The 19,403-nt window shown below is 48.4% G+C and overlaps 1 protein-coding gene across 1 annotated transcript; it reads left to right on the top strand.

The window, feature by feature from the left end:
- Positions 1-7,190: 7,190 nt before the first annotated feature.
- On the top strand, positions 7,191-10,734 carry TCL1A (TCL1 family AKT coactivator A). Its single transcript, XM_090268376.1, has 3 exons — positions 7,191-7,307; positions 10,115-10,285; positions 10,687-10,734. The coding sequence occupies exons 1-3, from the start codon at positions 7,191-7,193 to the stop codon at positions 10,732-10,734; spliced, it is 336 nt and encodes a 111-aa protein (XP_090124502.1).
- The last annotated feature ends 8,669 nt before the right edge of the window (positions 10,735-19,403 follow it).

The following is a 19,403-nucleotide window of genomic DNA, read 5'->3' as shown; positions in this document are numbered from 1 at the left end:
CACATTATTATATGTTATATGCAAACACTTTCGTATTGTAGCCAGTGTTGTCAATGAGAAATCTATATCCATTGAATTCTATGACCTGGTTTCTTTTCTCTTACTGAAGAAACTTTTATCTTTGATATTTCATCATGGTGTGTTTAGGTATCTTTTCCCTTATTTATTCTATTCTAATGACATCAGTCTATTCAGTTATGCTGCCTTGCGGCATACCTCTTCAGGGGAAAGGCTAAGGGAGTAAACCCCGACAGAAAATCCGGAGCCGGAGTCCCTAAGGCGGTTTGACGTTGTAGTCAACACCGGCAACTCCTGCGGCGCACCTGAAGCCAAGCTGTATTGACTCCGTCTTTCCCTTGGACCCTTCAGCTGCGAAGAGAGGGGGGGTCTGCTGCATGGGCAACAGCAGACCCTCCATATCACCCTGCCCAGGCTCTGTAGCTTCAGCTTCACTGGAGAGGACACTCCAGCGTCATCGCAAGATGTCGATTCAACACGGGAGGAGACAGATACCGTGTCACTCCCGAGTCGGATTGCACAACCATTCTCGGCGGTGCAGATAGACTCTTGGGAAGCTACACCATCGTCTCTCGAGACGGACGGCTGCCAACGACGATTCAGTTATGGGAATTTCTCAAGTATTTATTCCCTCTTATTCTTTTTTCTCTGCTCCATGCCTCTTAACTTCACACTCGCCCCCTTTCTAACCATTTCTGGTGCATTTAAGAAGAGTCTCAGCCAGTCTTCCAGGCTTCCGTTTTGCCCATTCTGCTAGTCAACATATCTAGTGAGTCTTTTATGTCCACAATTTTATTTTTGTATCCAAAACAACAAAAGCAAACATTGAAGGAGTACTTAGGTCAAGGGCTATTCTAAATATTTCACAAATGTTAACTATTCAATCCTCCTAAAAGCCCTAGGGAGTAGATGTAATGTTGTTGTCCCCAGCTTATGAACAACCAGCTCCGGACACAGAGAAGGTAAGTGACCTGCCCAGGTTGCAGCCTCAGTAAATAGGTGCCGGGATGTGACCCCGGCAACCCGCTTGCAGGGCCTGTGCCGATACCCACCAGGGTTGCTTCCCCGGGAGATGGATTCTGTAACCACGTATCCATGGGCTGTTGCCACAGACCACCTTTCTCTAGGCTTCTCGATCCGCTTGACCTCAATACCTGTTTTGGCAGCTCTTCAGCTATTCCCTCAGGCGCAAAGGTACGTGTGTACTTTTGCTCTCCCATGAGTCTCCCCTGTGAGCTCACCTAGGAAATCGTGCCTCCCTAAGAGGACTTGCAGCTGTCTTGCCTTTGGAAATCTACCTGGGGCTTATTTCTCCTCTTTTCCAGGGGTGAGGAGTTCAGCTGGGTACCCAGTGGGGGAGGTGCTCATTTATAGACTCTCTGTTCCTCCGGCCATTGTCATTCCTTCAGGGCACCGCCCCAACTCCTGTCCTGAGTATCATTCACTCAGAGGACAGAGGTCACTTTCTGCTTTACCCCAGGGGGGTAGGTGTGGAGGGGGTAGTGAGCTCTTCAGTTCAGCTGGACCAGATACCCCTGCTGCTATGTTCTAGTTAACCCTTCAGTGGCCACCCCCACTTCCTCCTCCCACCAGGCGTGACCATCGCGGGAAATGTCCTCCCACCGTGTCCTGTCACCTCATTCGGATGGCACTTTCTTATGAGTGTACTGCACTGCTCTTCCTCCTTTGACTGAAGTCTTCATTTTTGACCATTCCTCTTCATCAGCCCTGAGTCATTTTGAAAGTAACTTTGTAAACTCTCTAGAGTTTGAAGAGAGACAGAGAAAATGTAGCTTGTCTTTTAAACTGCTTACTGTGTTTTGCAAAGTATCATTCTTTTCTATTTTTGTTTGTGGGTCTTGTGCCTTTTAAATATATATATATATATATATATTTCTTCTCCAAGGTCATAGAAATACTCTTATGTTTTGCTTTCAATAGTTTTTAAGTTGCTATCTCCGACAAAAACTATAAAAATAAAGTATAATTCCTGAAATGAAAAACTCAGGGGAGAAGCTAAGTCACATAACGAATACTAGTAAAGAGTAAATTACTGAACTGAGGAATTCGCCTACGGATGTCTCCCCAGGATGTACGAGCCTCAGAGAAGGAAAGGATGAAAATAAGCTAAGACACGGAGGATGAGTGCAGTAATAGCGACACTATTTCATAAGAATTCCAAAAGGAGAAAATAAAGAGAATGAGATAAGCAATTTGAGGAAATAATAGCTGAGAATTTTCTAGAACTGAAGAAAAACCAATTCAGGTTTCATGGGACAGAACTGAGGCAAATGGCTGCCCCAAACCAAGAACTGCCTTGGAGAAATCAGGGTTCACCCATGGCCAGGGGCAGGGCCACCCTAGTCCCAGTTCCTGGAAGAAACTGGAGGTAGAGCTGCTCAAAATGAGGGTTCTGCGCAAGGAGGACGAGAGACATGGGTTCTGGGTGGGCAACCTGCAGTGTCTTCTTTGCTGCAAATGTAGATCATTTCAATAAACGCAGAAAAGGCACCCAATAAAATTCAACACACACAGTAAAAACATAAACAAATAAAAAAAACTTAAGAACCAGGAACAGTAGGGCATTCTTTTTTAAAAAAAAATAATTTATTTGTTTATTTTATTTTTAGAGAGAGGGGAAAGGAGAAAGAGGGAGAGAAACATCACTGTGTGGTTGCCTCTCACTCATGCCCCCAACTGGGGACCTGACATGCAACCTAGTCATGTGCCCTGACTGGGAATCAAACCAGCGACACTTGGCTCACAGGTCGACGCTCAATCCACTGAGCAACAGCAGCCAGGGCAACAGTAAAACATTCTTTAACCGATAAAGCATATTTACCAAACTTCCACCTCCCATCATCACACTCACTGGTGAAACTTTAGAGAATTCTCATTAAAGAAAGGAACGAGAGAAGAATGCCTGCGTGGCTCACCCCTGCTGTTCCATGCAGCTCCACAGACACCAGAAGTCCAGGAGAGAGAGAGAAAGATAGAGAGAGAGAGAGAGAGCGAGCGAGAGAGAGAGAGAGAGAAGTAGACAGATATGGGGCAATGTAAAGACTGGAAAGGAAGAGGGAAAGAGACTATCTTATCTGTGGATAAATCAACCATTAAAACTAATACAAGTTAGCAAGGATGCAGGGGATAAAGTCAACACCAAAACTCAACAGCATTCCTTTATGCTAGAAAGTAGCATTAAAAATATATATACCATTCACAAAAGCAACAAAACTATACAATGTCTAGAAGTAAGTGAAACACAATATGCAACTTTTATGGGAAAAGCTATAAAACTTTACTAAAGAATAAAAGAAGTTTTCCTAAACTCTACAAATTCAATAAAATGCCAGTAAAAAACCCAAAAATATTAAGAAAAAAAATACAGAGATGCAAAAGTATAATTTTGAAAAGGAACAAAAAGAGAGCACCTACCCCACCATGCATTTCAAATTCAAATTCATGATGTATTTAACGTGTGGTTTTACCATAATGGCAAACAAATGGGTCAGAACGGAGTCCAGAAGCAGATCCATTTCTACGTGGGAACTTGGTCTTCAACAGTGGTGGTATCAGAAATCTTGTGTGGAAAGATAATTATTCAGTAGTGTTTGGGAGACTGGCTAAAATATTTTGCAAAATTAAGAGACAACTAGATTCTGACCCGGCTAGAAACACAGAAAGTCTGTCAAGTTTGAAGAGAGAGATAGTAGCTACTCAGCGGGGAAAGCCTGGCTTAGTCCCTGAGTTATAATGCGGAACACCTTTCTCCCAGGTTCTCCATTCATCAAGGGAGAAACTGTCATCCCTCTGGAGAAAGGCTATTAACTTCCCTTCTACCCTGAGCTCACTTGATCGTAAGCCTCAATTATCTGAGATATGGCCCACACCAAGGAGCAATTTAAAAACCACTCTAGAGGACTAGCATGGAAGCTGTAACATCTACCGATACATACCAGAGTTTCTGTGTTTTATATTTCGGTGAGATCTCAGACTCTTATAATCCTCCTAACCTTGGTGTTATGGTTCCCTGCCCACAGAAGACTGGAAGTAGCAAGTTATAAAAGCAGGGAAAGGAGTCAAGTGCAGACTTGGGCTGAGGTAGACAAGGATGGATGGTAGAAAAAAGAGCTTTAACACGTTCATGGTTATTCAGTTTTCTAAATCTTGTTCCCGCGTCAAAAACAGTGATTCAAATCTTAGATTAGGGGTTCTTCAGCCTGGCTGCATCAAATCACCTGAGGAGGCCCTTAAAAAAAAAAAGTTGTGCCCAAGCCTCCATCTCAGGTTCCAGTCGCATTGGTCTGGACTGGGGGCCAGGCACCGGTGTTTTTAACACTTCCTGGGTGATTCTAATGGGCAGCCAGTGTTCTGATCTACTAGCTTGATGATTTGAGGCCGTTGCAGGGTCCAGAGGCCTGAGTGCCTCTGCAGGCCCTTTACAGCTCACCGTGATCATAGATGATGGCCAGGGTGACAGTGGTTACCAAGATCTTAAGAAGAGAACACTTTACATATTAGAAGTGATTTTTAAAATAAAGTAACATAGAACTAAACGATCCCGACACATATATTCAGCTCTGGGTCATGACTAGAGAAATCTGGAGGGAAGGGTGGAAGGAGCCCCCCTCACCTCTTGCCCTCCTGATGACCAGTTGTTACCATGCCCACCGATCACCTGGGGATCTGGTTCCAATGTGATTCTGACTCAGGAGGGCTGGGAAGGTCCGGAGATTCTGTGGTTCTCCCGGTGATGCTGATGGCGCTGGGTCAGGGCCACGCGTGGGGTAGCAAGGCTCTAGTTCACACTGGTGGCCAGGACTCAGTCTCAAGCCCCTTCTTTGGAACCCCAAAGAGGAAGATGGCCTCCTCCGTTCTGAAGAATGAATTCCACAGGGGTTCTTGATATCCAGAACCACTGCTCAAAACCAGCGGTGATGAGTTGATCCATCTCTTCTGTTAACCACCCCCTCCCCCCGCTAGGCAACTTTTATCAGGGGTCAGGTATTGTTGTGTTAAATAAAGGCTTAGAAAGCATTGAGCTTGGGCCATTCATCACAAAAGTGTGGCAATGATATGGCAAAGGATGGCAACTTTCTCAGGTCAAAGTCAAAACTGGGTCCAAGTCAGGATATGAAAGTACCAGTTAAGGATTCCATTTTTAAAATGAGTCAAAATAATTGCTTTGATTATCTTCAGGTAGCTGGGAGACTAATAAAGCATTGGAAGGGACATACAGCTCCACAACGAGGCTAAGGGGCCGTGGAGCCCCAGGAAGGGGCGGATACCATGTATGAGGGGCTCCCCTGTCTCTGAGGTTACCTAGCAGCCACCGTTGTCCCTCTTGTGGAATTTCCAGAGAGAAGGCCCAGGCCTGCACATGAGCTACCCACTAGGCTCCCCAGTCATCCTTCTCCATTCTGCAGTTTCTGGAACCTTCTCAAACCATTTACTAAGTCCTCCACAATGACGATGCAGTCTCTTTGTTCTGTGAAATGGCAGGGATCATATTCCCAGAACATTCAGGAGCATAGCCTGCCTAATGGGTCTGATTCTTGTCCCATTATTTGTTCCTTTGTGGCCTCTTTTAGACAAGCAGGACAAGTGCTGTGAAATTGGCATTCTGGGTCCCTGAGCCACGAATGTGGCTGGGTCAGGGGCTGCATGGCCCCTGGGTCACAAGAGGCTATCCCAGAGTATGGTTTAAGCAAGTTTGTTACCACATTAGATCTCAGAGCTCAGAACCGGGCTGGGACACCCCCACAGAGCACACTTGCTCCCAGGGGCTATCTGGGTCTGGACTTAAGAACAAACCACAAGGAAATCAGCCTGAAAGCCACAGGTCTGAATTTTATTAAGTACTAACGTGGCTGGGGCCTGCATGGGGCAAAAGCTTTGCTGGGCTGGAGTCTCCTCCTGCCATGCAAAACTTTACTTGGCTTTTGTGTCCTGTTTAAGTTCCTCATAAACCCAATTACACCTCCATCACCGAGGTCCACCTTCTCCTGAATTAGGCTGTCTGCCTAGGCAGAGAAGCAGATACATACTTTGCTGTCCAGGGAGCGACTGTTAAGCTCATTCTCCCTTTTCACGACATTTCAAAAGACCACAGTTATTTTCTTGATGCCTAGTCAGAGTGAGAGGAAAGAGCTAGAAGCTGAGGCACCAAGCCGCTACCAGTGCTGATGTCAGAGCTTCATTGCTGGAGCTCGATTTACGTGTTTCTCATTGTTCTTAATTTTCTTAATTGCCTTAACGGGCGCCTTTCACTGCAAAATGAAGTAATATTGTTTTCCTTATTTGCTGTAATTCACAGAAGGACTTTTCAGATCCAGTGGTCTTGGGGTGGAGGGAAGGGTTTCTTTTTAAGTATTGATTCTGAACAATGTTTTCACTAATGAATTTAAAGCCACCCCATTTCACAATAGCTACTAGATGACCACAGCAGCAGCAAAACCGTGGAAAACGGGTGTCTTTTGAGGAGGGGGGAGGTTCAAGATTTGCATTTTGCCAAGGAAATGGATTCTGACACCCACACCTACAGGCTGAGGATGATGTCGTGAACCTGGGGGACTCCAGGTTTCTTCTGGTCCCAAAAGGTGTGGAGGGGGCCTAGCTCTGGGTTGCCTGGCGGTCACCATGAGCTCTGAGCAGAGGCTTAGAGTCCCCATCTGGGGTGTGGCTTCAGCAGCCACACACAGTGGCCGATTCAGACAGTGGGGTCCAAGAGCAGGACGCCGGCACCTCAGGACGGAAGAAAGGGCCAAGGCCACAGGCATGGGTACCTCGCCATCCGTGGGAAGTGGGGGGCAGAGGGGAGGCTGGCTGCCTGGCTTGGGGGGCGGGGGGGGGGGCTTGAGGCAGTCCTGGGTCTGTGGGGCTCGCTCTGTGCTCCTAGATGCTGCCAGGGTCAAGGGCACAAGGCAGGCTTGCGCGCACAGCTCCGGCCCCAGCTGGTCCGCCCCACGTGCCCCACACCCCACCCATCCTGCCTCCAGCTATGCCTTATTCTGCCCTGCGCCCCGCCCTGCCTCGTGCCCCATCCTCCTCCCGCCCCACCGCCTGGAGGCGCCCAAGCCCCGTCCGCTATAAAGCATCCGGCCCGAGTCTCAGCGACAAGCAAGAGGCTTGGAGAGGCTGCGGCTCTTGCTCCTTAGACCGCTCCCGGCGTCATGAGTGGCTTCAAGCTCAGCGGGCACACAACCCTGCACCCGGACCGCCTGTGGATCTGGCGGCAGGGCGTGTATGTGGATGAGAACGAGCGCACGTGGGTGCCCGTAAACGTCGAGGTACGGCTGCTTTGGGGCCCTCCCCTCCAGGCAGGGCAGCACGCGAGTCACCACCCCTGGCCAGGCCCCGGGCACTAGAGAGGCCCCAGGCCACGCACGGTCCTTGGGGAGCCCCTGGGTGCAGCAGGCCGAGCCCGGTGGCGGGAGGCTGGGCAGGTCTGCTTTGCCGGGGGCGCCCGGGGTGGGGGGGGGCTTACAGGTGAAACCAGTCTGAGCTGAGCCCTCGGGGTGAGTAGGGGCTCCCCAGGCCAAGAAGGAAGGGCTGCGGGGACAGGCACGTAGGCCAAGGAATGGGGACCCAGCGCCTCTGCGGTGTGTGAATGCGATCCTGAGTAAAACAGGAGTTTTCTGGGTGTCGGGTTCCTAGTCCGTAATACGGGGATATTCTCTCTAAAGCAGCGATTTCCAACCGGTGCGCCGCTGCGGACGTGCCGAAGAAGTTTTACAACGCGCAGTCCGCACCCAAGGAGTTAGGGGCAGGGACTTCTTTCCTCTTAGGCTGTCAGATAAGAAAATGACAGCCGCCGACACAATTAAGAGCCAACCCGTGTGAATGAATCAAAAGTAGACCTTGTTTATTTATTTATTTTTTTATCATGTTGGCAAAAAAATTGGTTTTGGGGTGCTGCAGAATTTTAGGAATTTAGTGTACGTGAGCCGTGAGATGGAAAAGGTCGAAAACCGCTGCTCTAAAGTAAGTCGTTCATACGCGCGGCCCGTGATCGGTCTCCGTAGGTGAGCCCCGGAAACCTGTGTTTTTAAAGGCCCCTTGACAGGGTACAGCTGACCGCGTTTCGGAACCACTACCCTAGCGTTGGGGATATTCCATTCCTCCTCTGTACTTTGGGGAAAAAACATTCACAAACTTGTATAAATAATATACTAGTGTAAAAGCCAGTATTGAATAAATGTTGACTTTGTTTACGTGTTATGACTACAGATGGAACATCGGTTAATAACTTTCTTTTTTTTTAAAGACTTGTATCTTTTACCGTGCTTTCCCATCAGAGCCTCAAAGAAACTTAGGTGAAAAAGGCTGAAACGCTGTTCCTGGGTAAACTGAAGTAGAAATGTATAAAAGCAAAATTAAAATACATGCTATTGGAACATGTAGGTAATATAACAGCAAACAGCAAGAAGATATTGATAGTGATTGTGTCCCCATTTTACAGGTGAGAAAACTGAGGCATAAAAATGTGAATTTATCCAAAGAAATACTGCTAGTTAGGTAACAGGACTGGCATTCCAAGCTCTTAATCACCATCTAATTTTGCATTTTATTGGCACCTAAACTTTCAAATGTACATATAAATACTAAAAATACGTATAAAATATACATATACATACTTTTAAAAACCATGTTAACTATTTTTTAATTTAAGTATTTAAAGAAATTTTAAGTGATTTTATTAATTTTTTAAATCTCTAGCTGGGGAATATCTTCAATATGGCTCCCAAACCACAAAGCAGAGTTTTTCACGTAATCATTATAAATTCTGCACAAAACATAACCTATTAGCAAACAGTGGGACAGGATTTGCACCATGTCCCTGAAAGGACCCGTATTCTTAATATGTAAAAGTTTACCTTCATGGACAAGCAAAAGATGAATAAGCAAACTAAAAATGGTTGCGGGATATGGAAGACCACATACTTCCACACTTAGACCTCACAGGATGATCTGAATTCCTTCTTAACAATGAGTTCTCATTTATTTCATAGAAAAGGTTAAAAAAGCTGTTTTCACTTTGGAAAAGTAGCCATTGAACAAACACGAGGGCCTAGTTTATATGCCAAGCACGATTCTGGGGGTTTGCAGTGACCGTGATAAAAATCCTACTTCTTGTGAAGCTGACGTCACCCCGGCGTTGTCTGCCATGAATTTGCCCATCATTAGATTTGAAGCCTTTCAGGACTCTGTTGTAGTCATGCCTCTTACATTTATCCTAGAGCTGGGTTTTGCTGAATCCATCTTCCTGGAAGACATACATTTGAGCAGGTTCCTGCCTAAAAGCAAGGTGTAAGCCCTGCGTACTTCTGGGGAGAATGTTCTAGGCAGAGGACCACAGGTGTATGAGCTCGCTGAAGTGTGGCACGTCGCTGGAAGTGTGGCTGTGTGGCTGGCAGAGGGTGGCAGGTGACGGACAAACAGGATTGGGGGAGGGGGGAGACGGAGGCCTGGCTGCGTGGGCCTGGGGACCATCGTAAAGATTTTAGTTCATTCTGCCTGCAGTGGGAAGGCTTTGGAGGGTGTCGAACAGGGATGGAAGTGATGTGAGTTTTGGACAGATCCCCTGGGTGCTGGGCCAAGAACTGATATTGTGGGGCACGTGTCCAACTAGGTGGCAGGCTCGGAAGTCATGGCAGTAGTCCAGGTGAAAGAGGAGGATCGGGGGACGGGGTGCAGATGGTGGGAAGGGGTGGTCCTGTGATTCTGAGGTCTGGGGAGAGCTTGTTGAAAAGGAAATGGTATGACAAAAGCAGGGGGGGTGAAATAAAAGAAAACCCCTCATCCGCTGAAACAGGCACCAAAACCTCAACACGAAGGCAGCTCGCAGCCCCACGGCACACCCTGGCAACCCGAAGTTTGTCAGGAAGACGTGGACCTTTGCGACCCTGTCTGAGTGTCTGGACGTGTGAGGGTACTGGGTGTCCCGGCCCAGCCAGAGTCCCTGAGAGGACCATGTGTGGCTAAAGGAACGGAGCTTCCAGGACAGTGGTTCCAGCATCGCAGGGGCCAGCTGGTCGGGTAGGTGGCCATTCGTGCCCACAGGAGCCCTGAACGTGTGTCCTGGTCTTCTCTCCAGGAGGAAGGTAGCGTCAAAGTACTCATGCGGCAGGAAGATGTCCCCCGAGGGGAGGCCATGCGCCCCAGCCAGCTGCCCCCAAGCGTGCTGCCTCTCATGTGGCAGCTCTACCCTGGCAGACGGTACCGATCCTCTGACTCTGGTTTCTGGCGCATAGTGTACCACACCAAGGCAAGTCCGTGCTTCTCCTGGGGACCCATCGGTCAGCCTGGGGGGCCCTGCTCCCTGTCCCCCATATCTGTCTGGTGTCTGTACTATAGTGGTTGCCTCCATGTCTGCACCAAAAACTGGGGGGCAGGGCTGACTTATAACTGCAGACTTTTAAAGGAACAGATTAGAGAGAAGTTAGAACTGAATGGCCAGGCTACCTCTGGGATCTCTAACTGAAGGCCCCTTGGCCATAGGCGGGCCTCTCTGGTGGGCATCATGGGGTGAACGTTAGTTAGTAGGCGAGGCCCCAGAGCCCCCTCGTGTGGTGCCTGCCTGCTACTCCAAGCTGGTGGAAGTCCCGGGAGCCAGGAGTGGAGGGAGGCGCCTGGGGGCTCCTGTCTCTGATTCCCTTCTCTGCATAGGTCGGTGGCACTGAAGACATGCTCCTTGAACAGTTGCCAGACCCGTAGTACCAGTGATTGGTGAGCATCTTGGGGGCCCGACGCCTGTGAGTCTAGAGAGGCCAGGTCAGAAAGGAGGAGCGCCCTAGTTCTTCTGCCCACGGGGTAGGGGACCCCAGCTCTCCCCTTTACTACCTTGGGAGCCAGGGAGGCAGCCCCTTAGTAAAGGGGCCACACCTGTAGAGCACCTCACAGGTGGCCAGCTCTGTCTCTTGATCACCACAGCTGAGCTAGGTGTTCCTTGACTTTGCAGGTCACACAGCTGAGTTTTGAGGAGGTAGAGTGGCTTGTCCGGGGCGTAGAGGCAGGTTTCTGATCCAGGTCTTCTGACACCAAGCCACCTGCTCTGTTCACGACCTGCCCTGGCTCAGCCCCTAGACCTCCCCGCTGGAGACCAGTCCTGACCACCAAGCCCCTACCCCTGGCCAGACTCGCCCCCGCAGCTCTGCCCCCACCTACCCTCCACCCTGCCCCCCCCCCCCCCCCGACCAGGTTGTCCCTTCTCCTTTGACTGTCTTCTCTTGTCCTGTTCTTGTCCCCAGGTCCTGCGGTTTCCATCTCCCCAAGCCCCAGTCCTGCAGTGAGGATGTCTGTGCCTCTGTTCACCTTTTTTACCAGCCTGTTGTTCTGCTCTGCCATGCCCAGGTCCGGGGGGAGGGACAGGCAGGGGATGGGCCCTGCCCAGGGCCTGCTGGAGCCTGCCTGCGGTCCCCTCGGCCTCCCCTGGCAGATTGGCACTAGAGAACCCCCGAGTCGGTATAGCTTCCTCCCAGTGCCCAAGCTGTACCTGTGTCTCGGGGTTTCTCAGCTGCCTGATGGTTTCCGGCCTCTCCCTCTGTTCTGTCCTCCCAGCAACTAACGTCATGTGCTACGCACACAGGGCTGCCTCCTGTTCTCTTCCCTCAGCCCCGTGTCCCTCTGGAGCCCTCGGCCCAGCGCTCTCACGTGGCGCGTGCCTGCGCACGGCCATGTCTGCGAAAGCCCCAGCCACCCAGCAGGTTCACGTGCAGATGACGGGAAGGCCTGAGAGAAACCCTGGTCTGTGCTCAGGACTTGGAATCTGCAGGTCAAAGGTCCACAGCCTCTGACCTAGCAGGAGGCCAAGCAAGCGAGCACTGTGGTCAGGCCCTAGGCAGCCCCCCTGTAGGACAGAGGTTGGAGATCCCCCCTTTTATAGATACCCACATACCTAGATGTTATGAGGTTGCATGTAGCACAAACACTTTGTAATACTGATTAATTAAATATAAGACAATTCATCTAACTTTGTGCTAAATCAGCTTCTGTCCTTGACCTAGATTCTGATGGGGAGAAGCAAGAACAGGCAGTCACCAAATAAGAAAATTGGGAAGGGAAAGAACACTCATGAATTTAGCATATTTCTTGTACTTTGAAGATGAGGCGGGAATTTTTCCCCGTATAATTCAAATATTCAAAACCCCAGTGATCTTGGAGGCACGATCTGAGAACCCCTGGAATAAGCGCGTGCAAACTCCTGGTCTCCCAGACCCCCCTGACTGGTCCCACCGCTGTCGCCCTCCTGCCCCAGCCAGCTGTCCCCTCCCTGCTCTGACACTCTCCAAGTCGTCCTTCCATGGGAAGTGCCAATCCCAGGAGGGGTCTGCTCCCTGAAACTGTCCCCAGCCCCCCAGCCCCTAACCAGGGTCGCTTTCCCACCTCCGTGACCTGCAGTCCCAGCCCAGCCCACTCTGTGCTCAGTCCCTCCTTCTCAAGACCAGCTGCCCCCCCTCTACCTTCTGAGCAGGTAAGCAGGCCCTCCCCACTCATGTCTGACTTCAGTCCACAGCTTCCTCACAGGGAAGGTCATGATATGCATAGTTTGTCAAGTATCTACTGAGACAGTTATATAAGAAAAATACTTTTCCTATTTTATCTTCTCTGCCCCAGCCTGCCTCCCCAGCACGGGGCAGGTATGTGTCACCACACATGACAGCGTTTGTGGCGTCTGTCATTTTAACCCCATTGCCTTGCACAATGCTTGGCGGGGTAAGAGTTCGGTTCGTGAAAGCTCTTCCTAGACAAGACACCTCTCGGGGACAGAACATCGGAGCAGGAGGAACATCAGACCTCAGCCAGTTGCCTCACTTTAGGCCCTGGGAGAGGGACATTTCTGTTTGTGTCCCAGCGCAGATTCACATGCTGATGCCCACATTCCCCGTGGGCGTGTTTGCAGGTGGGGCCTTGGGAAGTGATTAGGGTTAGATGAGGACACGAGGGTAGGGTTGTCCTAATGGCATCTTACATGAAGTGCTCTTACAAGAAGAGGAGGAGAGAGGATGACCTCTCCATGCAAATGCACCAGGAAAGGCCATGTGAGGACAAGAAAAGATGGGTGTCTCTACACACCAGGAGGCGGGCCCTCACAGGACAGTGAATTTCCTGGCACTTTGATCTCAAAACTTCCCAGTCTATAAGACTATGAGAAATAAATATCTAGTGTTTAAGCCACCCAGTCTCTGGTGTTCTGTTATAGCGGTCTGAGATGCCAAAGACATTCCTCGTGCCAAGTTCTTTTGTTCGTGAAACCTTTGACCACCGCCATGAATTGTAGTGGGTGCTGCAGATACAGCAGCAAACAAAACCAAGGCCCTGATCTCATGCAGCGTTCATCCTGGGAAAAGATGAGCAAGAAGCGTGGGATGTGCAAAATCCTACAAAGAAAACAGAACAGGGTAGTGTGGTGGCACATTAGGTCGGGTAGTGAAAAGGTCACCTTGGCCGAATAAACCATTGTTGGCTCACATTTCCTTTCTTGGACATCTGTTACTCCATTTACTCCATTGTGTTTTAACTTAAAAGCATTCTACAAAGGTGTAGTGCCATATAAGTTACTTGGTCATTTTACTTTATGGCAAAAGGATTTTTATTCTATAAAAGTAATAGTTTTAATAGACTGTGTCTTGGAGTGGACTGTTCTGGGCGTGGGTGCCAGGCATATGTTGTCCCCTTTAAATATAGATTCAAGTCATTCTGTTTGTATGTTTTCAGGAAAGTTTTCTTTAATAGTTGCTTGTATTTGTTCTTCTGCACTATCTTTCCTTTTGGGGGGGCTTCTATTATGTATATGTTGGATCTTCTTTGCCGTCTTCTGTATCCATCACTTTCTCTTGAATCATTTTTATTTTTTTCCATGTTTTTTACTGTTCCTACATAACGATATCTTCTCTCTCCTAATAGTTATTCTGATTGTTTTTAAAGGGATTTCACAGTTCTCCACAGCACCCCTTACCTCAAAGCTCCCACATCTACTCATTCAGTGTGGGTCCTGGATGATCACGCATCTCACTCATGTTCCATGCACATCCCCCCACCTCACACCGGCTGCCACTATGGTGTCTTCTCCATGGGGCCGCAGGTGACACACTTTGGGACATGTTGGGAGTTAAGTTTGAGGGTTGGGGGGGGGCGCCTGTGGGTTAACACTCAGACTATGCCTTCAAGTGGGATATTAGACACTCATTTTCAAAAAGTTACAGCAGCATCCCTCCTCTCTGCTCACTACCCGCCACCCGAAGCCGATCACCTCATCTTTCTGAGCTCCTGTCTATGTTACTGACCCCTTCTCCCTTGGAAAAGCGGATCCTGGAAATGCTAACGTTTTTACTTTATCATGCAGAACAATGAGGTCTGTTTGTCTCAGGGCTAACTTTTCTTGGTTCCATGTCACATGGATGTGTTTTACTAAATAAAAGACTATTCTAAAAAGAAAGTATGTCTCTCCCCTGGGAGGCGAGCTGCTAGGACCGACTGTGGGTTCACATTTTCTTCCTCTTTCTGCCTCCTTTCTTCCTAGTATAACTTCTTGGAACGTTTGAGTTGAGAAGGAAAGAAGGGAGAGAGAGTTTGCACCAAAGGAACCCATGGAGGAGCACTTACTAGGAACCAGGCTGGAGCCAGGGTGCTGAAGGAGTGGACCCAGGCCAGGGGAAGGGACTGAGTTGCCCAGGACTGAGAACAAGCTACTTGGCTAAGAAGGGTGCCCTTCTAAGAATCTACCCCTCCAGGAGGTATAGTATAATAATGCCTCCTTTACATATAAGGAAACACAGGGTCTTGGGGAGATTGTGTACTTTGGGAACAAGGTTAACATAGTCAGCAGCAGACCTGGATTAAAGCAGGCAGGCTGGCTGGAGTCCAGCTCTCAGTCACCATGGTATTACTGTACAGACTTGGAAAACAAGCACACTTGGAAGAATCCCAGTGGACATCTTAGGGTGACCCACAAGAAAGTGTTTCACATTGCAGGGCCCCGTTTTCCTCACCTGGACTGAGACAGGTACATTAAACCTATCCCTTAATGTTCTTTGAATATTAAATCAGCTGATCAAGGGAAAGTGCCTGGCACATAGTAGATTCAATAAAATTTAATATTCTTCCTATATTTCATGGAAAGTATCACAGTTTTCTTGGGGAAAAAATTTAACTTTTAAAGATTATTTTACTTTGTAAAAATATAACCATAAACAGACTGAGGGACAAACCAAACAGCTGTGCTATTTTTTTTAAATACAATTTAAACAGAAGAGAATGAGTCAGCTCAGATGACGAATGTTGCAAGAACAATACAACTTGCTCTGTCTAAAAACACATGCACGATTCGCTTATTGGAGGGGCTCCCCTTAAAAAAGCATGACATATAATCCCAAATAATTGGGCTGATTTCTGCTCTAGGTTACAACTGCCTTTCTTCAACATTTCTGCTCTCCTTTGAGCCTGTTTAACAGGGTGACAAGCACCCCAGTCCCCGTTTGCTCCAGGCTACCAAAGAATGAGTTTATCCAGGTGTTAATACCACAGAAGGAAAGGGTAAACCGGAAAGCAAGCTTTGTAGCTACTTAAAACAAAGGTCTTTATGTAAAGACAGAGGTTAGTAAATACCGTATCCTACATGTCAGCTGTGAAAGGCTTTAGAAAATGTGTCCACTGATGGGCAATGAGAGTCTGAAGGTGTGTGAGGTGGTACAGTCACACCAGCCTCTTCTGTCCTTCAGTCACCTCCTCTGTCAAGGAAGGGAGTTGGACCAGAAAGTAATGACAGTGTACGAGTCAGTGTGACGTGTGGTTAACACGCACCATGTGCGACCCACATGGTGCCAGAACCTGTCCTATTTCTGGCTTCCAGTTTTTCTTCAGCTCAGGCTTCGGCCCTGAGCTCATGCAGCAGCTACAAGAGCTCTCAGGGTGCACATTCCAGCAGAGAAGGAGGCACCACGTTGATATAAATTGAGGGCAGTGATCGGGAAAACAGGAAAAGCCAGCTGCGCGTGGGCCAATCAAGCAAACCCCACTGCGGGCCAGCGAGGGTGGAGGGAGGGAAGGTATGTACATAGAGGAAAATCATAGTATACACAGGTTCGGGACTATCCACGGTTTAATATATCCACTGGGGTCTTGAAATATATCCCCCATGGATAAAGGGGGCTACTGTAATCATTTTAAATAGGAAGAACAATGTTCACTTGCCAAGTCACCCTACCCAACCCATGGCTAAGTTACTTGAAAAATCGATTCTTTTCCTACTAGACACTTTTTTTTTAAAGTATGTTTTATTGATTATGTTGTTACAATAGTTCCAATTTTTCCCCCTTTGCTCCCCTCTGCCCAGTACCCCCTTCCCTCCAGCAATCCCACCCCCCCTTAGTTCATGTCCATGGGTCATGCATATAAGTTCTTGGCTGCACCATTTTCTATACTATTCTTAACTTCCCCTTGTCTATTTTGTACCAATCGATTATGCTTCTTAGTCCCTGCACCATTTCCCAATTTCTCCCCCTCCCCCCTCCCAACTGATAACCCTCCAAATGATCCCCATACCTATGATTCTGTTCCTATTCTGGTTTCCCTAGTTGGATTTTGTTTTTATTTTTTAGATTCAGTTGTTGATAGTTGTGAGTTTGTTATCATTTTAGTGTTGATAGTTTTGATCTTCTTTTTCTTAAGTAAGTCCCTTTGACATTTCATATAATAATGGCTTGGTGATGATGAACTCTTTTGGCTTTACCTTGTCTGGGAAGCACTTCATCTGCCCTTCCATCCCAAATGATAGCTTTGCTGGATAGAGTAATCGTGGTTGTAGGTCCTTGCTTTCCATCACATGGAATACTTCTTGACAGCCCCTTCCTGCCTGCAAAGTGTCCTCTGAGAAATCAGCTGATAGTCCTACAGGCATCCTTTTGTAGGCAACTCTCTGCCTCTCTCTTGCTGCTCCCAGGATTCTCTCTTTATCTTTCACCTTTGGCATCTCAGTCATGATGCATCCTGGTGTGGTCCCCTCTGGGTCCAGCTCGTCTGGTACCCTCAGTGCTTCCCAGACCTGTATGTCCATCTCCTTCTCAAAATTTGGGACGTTTTCCTCATTTTTTTCAGTTGTTTCCTCATTCTGTACTGGTTGACTGTTTTTTTCTTCCTTATGTTCCAAATCATTGATTTGAACCCCGGTTCCCTCCCCTTCACCATTGGTTTTGTGTGGATTTTCCTTTGTTTCAGTTAGCATAGCCTTCACTTCTTCTGAGTTTGCCGTACTCAAGCATATCTGTCAAGCCTGTGAGCATCATTATCATCAGTGTTTGGAATTCTGTATCTGTTAGGTTGGCTATCTCCTCATCGCTTAGTTCTCCCACTGGAACCTTGATCTGTTCCCCCTTTTGGGCCATACTTCTCTGTCTCCTCATTTTGAGAGGCTCCTGTGTGTGTTTACCTTCGCGTCCCAGGTAAAGCTGCCACTCCTGTTACATTGTAAGGGGCGGGGCCTTAGGGATTTGTCAGTACAGGATGACCTCTTTCACCACATTGTGGTGCTGTATGTGGGGTAGGGGTCCGAGAGGGAACAATGATGCCTGCCCAGCACTCGCCCCTTTTCCAGGCACTTCTCCCACTTCTGCACTGGACTGGCGCCCCTCTAGCTGCTGCTCTGGCTGTTGTTCCCAGAGTGGGTGGGTCTGTGGACGTTCTAGGACCATGGGGGCCCTTTAAACAAGCAGACTCTGCTGAGAGACCACCAGTTTCTTTCTCCATCCCATCCCCCACTGGTCTGCACAGTCAGAAGCAATGAGGCTTGATTTTCCCCAGTGCTGGGACTGTAAGCTGCAAGGTCCAATCAGGAGCTGGGAATGCTCCCCAGGTGTTCCTCCTGACTTTTTAAAATGTGTGACTGCGCTTTCTGCCAGCCTGCTGTTGCCACCGCTGCTGCCACCACCACACCACATGCTCTCCGCCCTGGATCCGCCCCTCCTGCCTGTCTGAATAAGTAGTTCTTCTCTATATCTTTGTTTGTTGGACTTCCGTGCAGCTTGATTTTCTGGAACTTCTGGTTGTTTCTAGTTTTGAGGTAGTTAGTGAGATAAAGGAGCCTATGGATGAGACAGTATTTCAGGTGGTATAGCCATCTGGGTAATCAGAATAACGTCTTTGCATGCTTTATTTGGTGTTCTCCACCAAAACTTTTTTGGATAACATCTTTGAATATTGCTAGGACATGTGGGATATTGTTTGATTTGTTTATGGTGGCCTATTTTTAATACCTGGATAAGCTGTTACCAGGTCACACTGATAACTGAGTTAGTGGAGTATCTCCTTCTATTGTCTGCTTTTTCTCTTGGTTTTCAGTTGTATAGACTTTTATTCTTGGAGTAATTTTTTAAAGAATACCAAATATTGTGATAAAAAGCACAGTAAAGGTTCTAGATAATGTTTTCTCTTTGGCCAGGTGGAGTTAACCCTTTCTTCTGCGGGCAGATAGAATGAAGTACTCGAAAACTTCATTCCAATAAGGACAGAACTGAGTGAAGTTTTGATCGCAGTTCTGATAAGAATCAGTCTATGTCCCTCCTGTCCACCCTGTCCTATAGTGCGGCTCTCACACAAGAGTCAGAGAGGTCAGTCGGGCTGCAGGAGAGTCTGATCTGCTCTCTGGGGCTTTGGCTTTGCTCTTGACCGTCCTGCCCTGAGCTGCTGCCCCTTGTAAAGAGCCCTTGGGGACAGGGTCCTGGTCTTGTGAGGTAGATCCCACAGGTCACCACCTTTGTCCAGCTGCATCAGAATCAGCAGGTGTCCTCAGGAAAAATCAGCTGCCAGTGGCAATGGCTGGCGTCAGTTCACCTGACCCTTCCATGTTCTCAGCTCCCGCCACCTTATTCTCAGGGATTCCACTCTGCTCTTCTGGGGTCTTTAGCCTCTCGCATCATGCGCTTCAGAGTTCCGCAAGTCTCAGGGTGGGACATGGCTGCATGCTCTGCCCCTCAAGCCTCTCGTTTTGCCACTCCATGACAGCCGGGTGACGGAACCCAGCCCAGGCTGTACCCCTCCCCTGTTCCCAGAGTCATCAAGTGACCCTAAGGGGAAAGCAGAGGTTCACCTGGGAGCCGCCCTCCCGGCACCAGGACTGCACTTCCTCTGCTTGTCATTACCTCCATGGCTCCCTGAGGTTTGGAAAATACAATTTTTATTTTTATCCAGATTTAATATCACTTGTCTTACGCCCAAGGCAAGGAGGGTTTTTTTTAAAGGTGGATGGAATTAGACTATGTCTCTGTGCTGATGGAACTGGTCCAGGAGGGAAAGAAGGAACAGTGACAAGCAAGGAATGCAGGGAAGGGAGCTCTCGAAGGAGGAGGGCACAGAGGGGAGAGCCAGGTGACCAACGTGTCCCAGACAGGAGG

Source organism: Furipterus horrens, unplaced genomic scaffold (genome assembly GCF_987537825.1).
Source record: "Furipterus horrens unplaced genomic scaffold, mFurHor1.1.pri manual_scaffold_3, whole genome shotgun sequence".
Lineage (NCBI taxonomy): Eukaryota > Metazoa > Chordata > Mammalia > Chiroptera > Furipteridae > Furipterus > Furipterus horrens.
This window is presented reverse-complemented; position numbering and strand designations above follow the sequence as displayed.

What these genes read in the sequence shown, in the direction of transcription:
- TCL1A (XM_090268376.1), top strand. Translation starts at nt 7,191, where the DNA reads ATGAGTGGCTTCAAGCTCAGCGGGCACACAACCCTGCACCCGGACCGC. An exon ending in GGGTGCCCGTAAACGTCGAG is followed by an intron (nt 7,308 to 10,114) that starts GTACGGCTGCTT and finishes TCTTCTCTCCAG; the next exon opens with GAGGAAGGTAGCGTCAAAGT. An exon ending in GCATAGTGTACCACACCAAG is followed by an intron (nt 10,286 to 10,686) that starts GCAAGTCCGTGC and finishes TTCTCTGCATAG; the next exon opens with GTCGGTGGCACTGAAGACAT.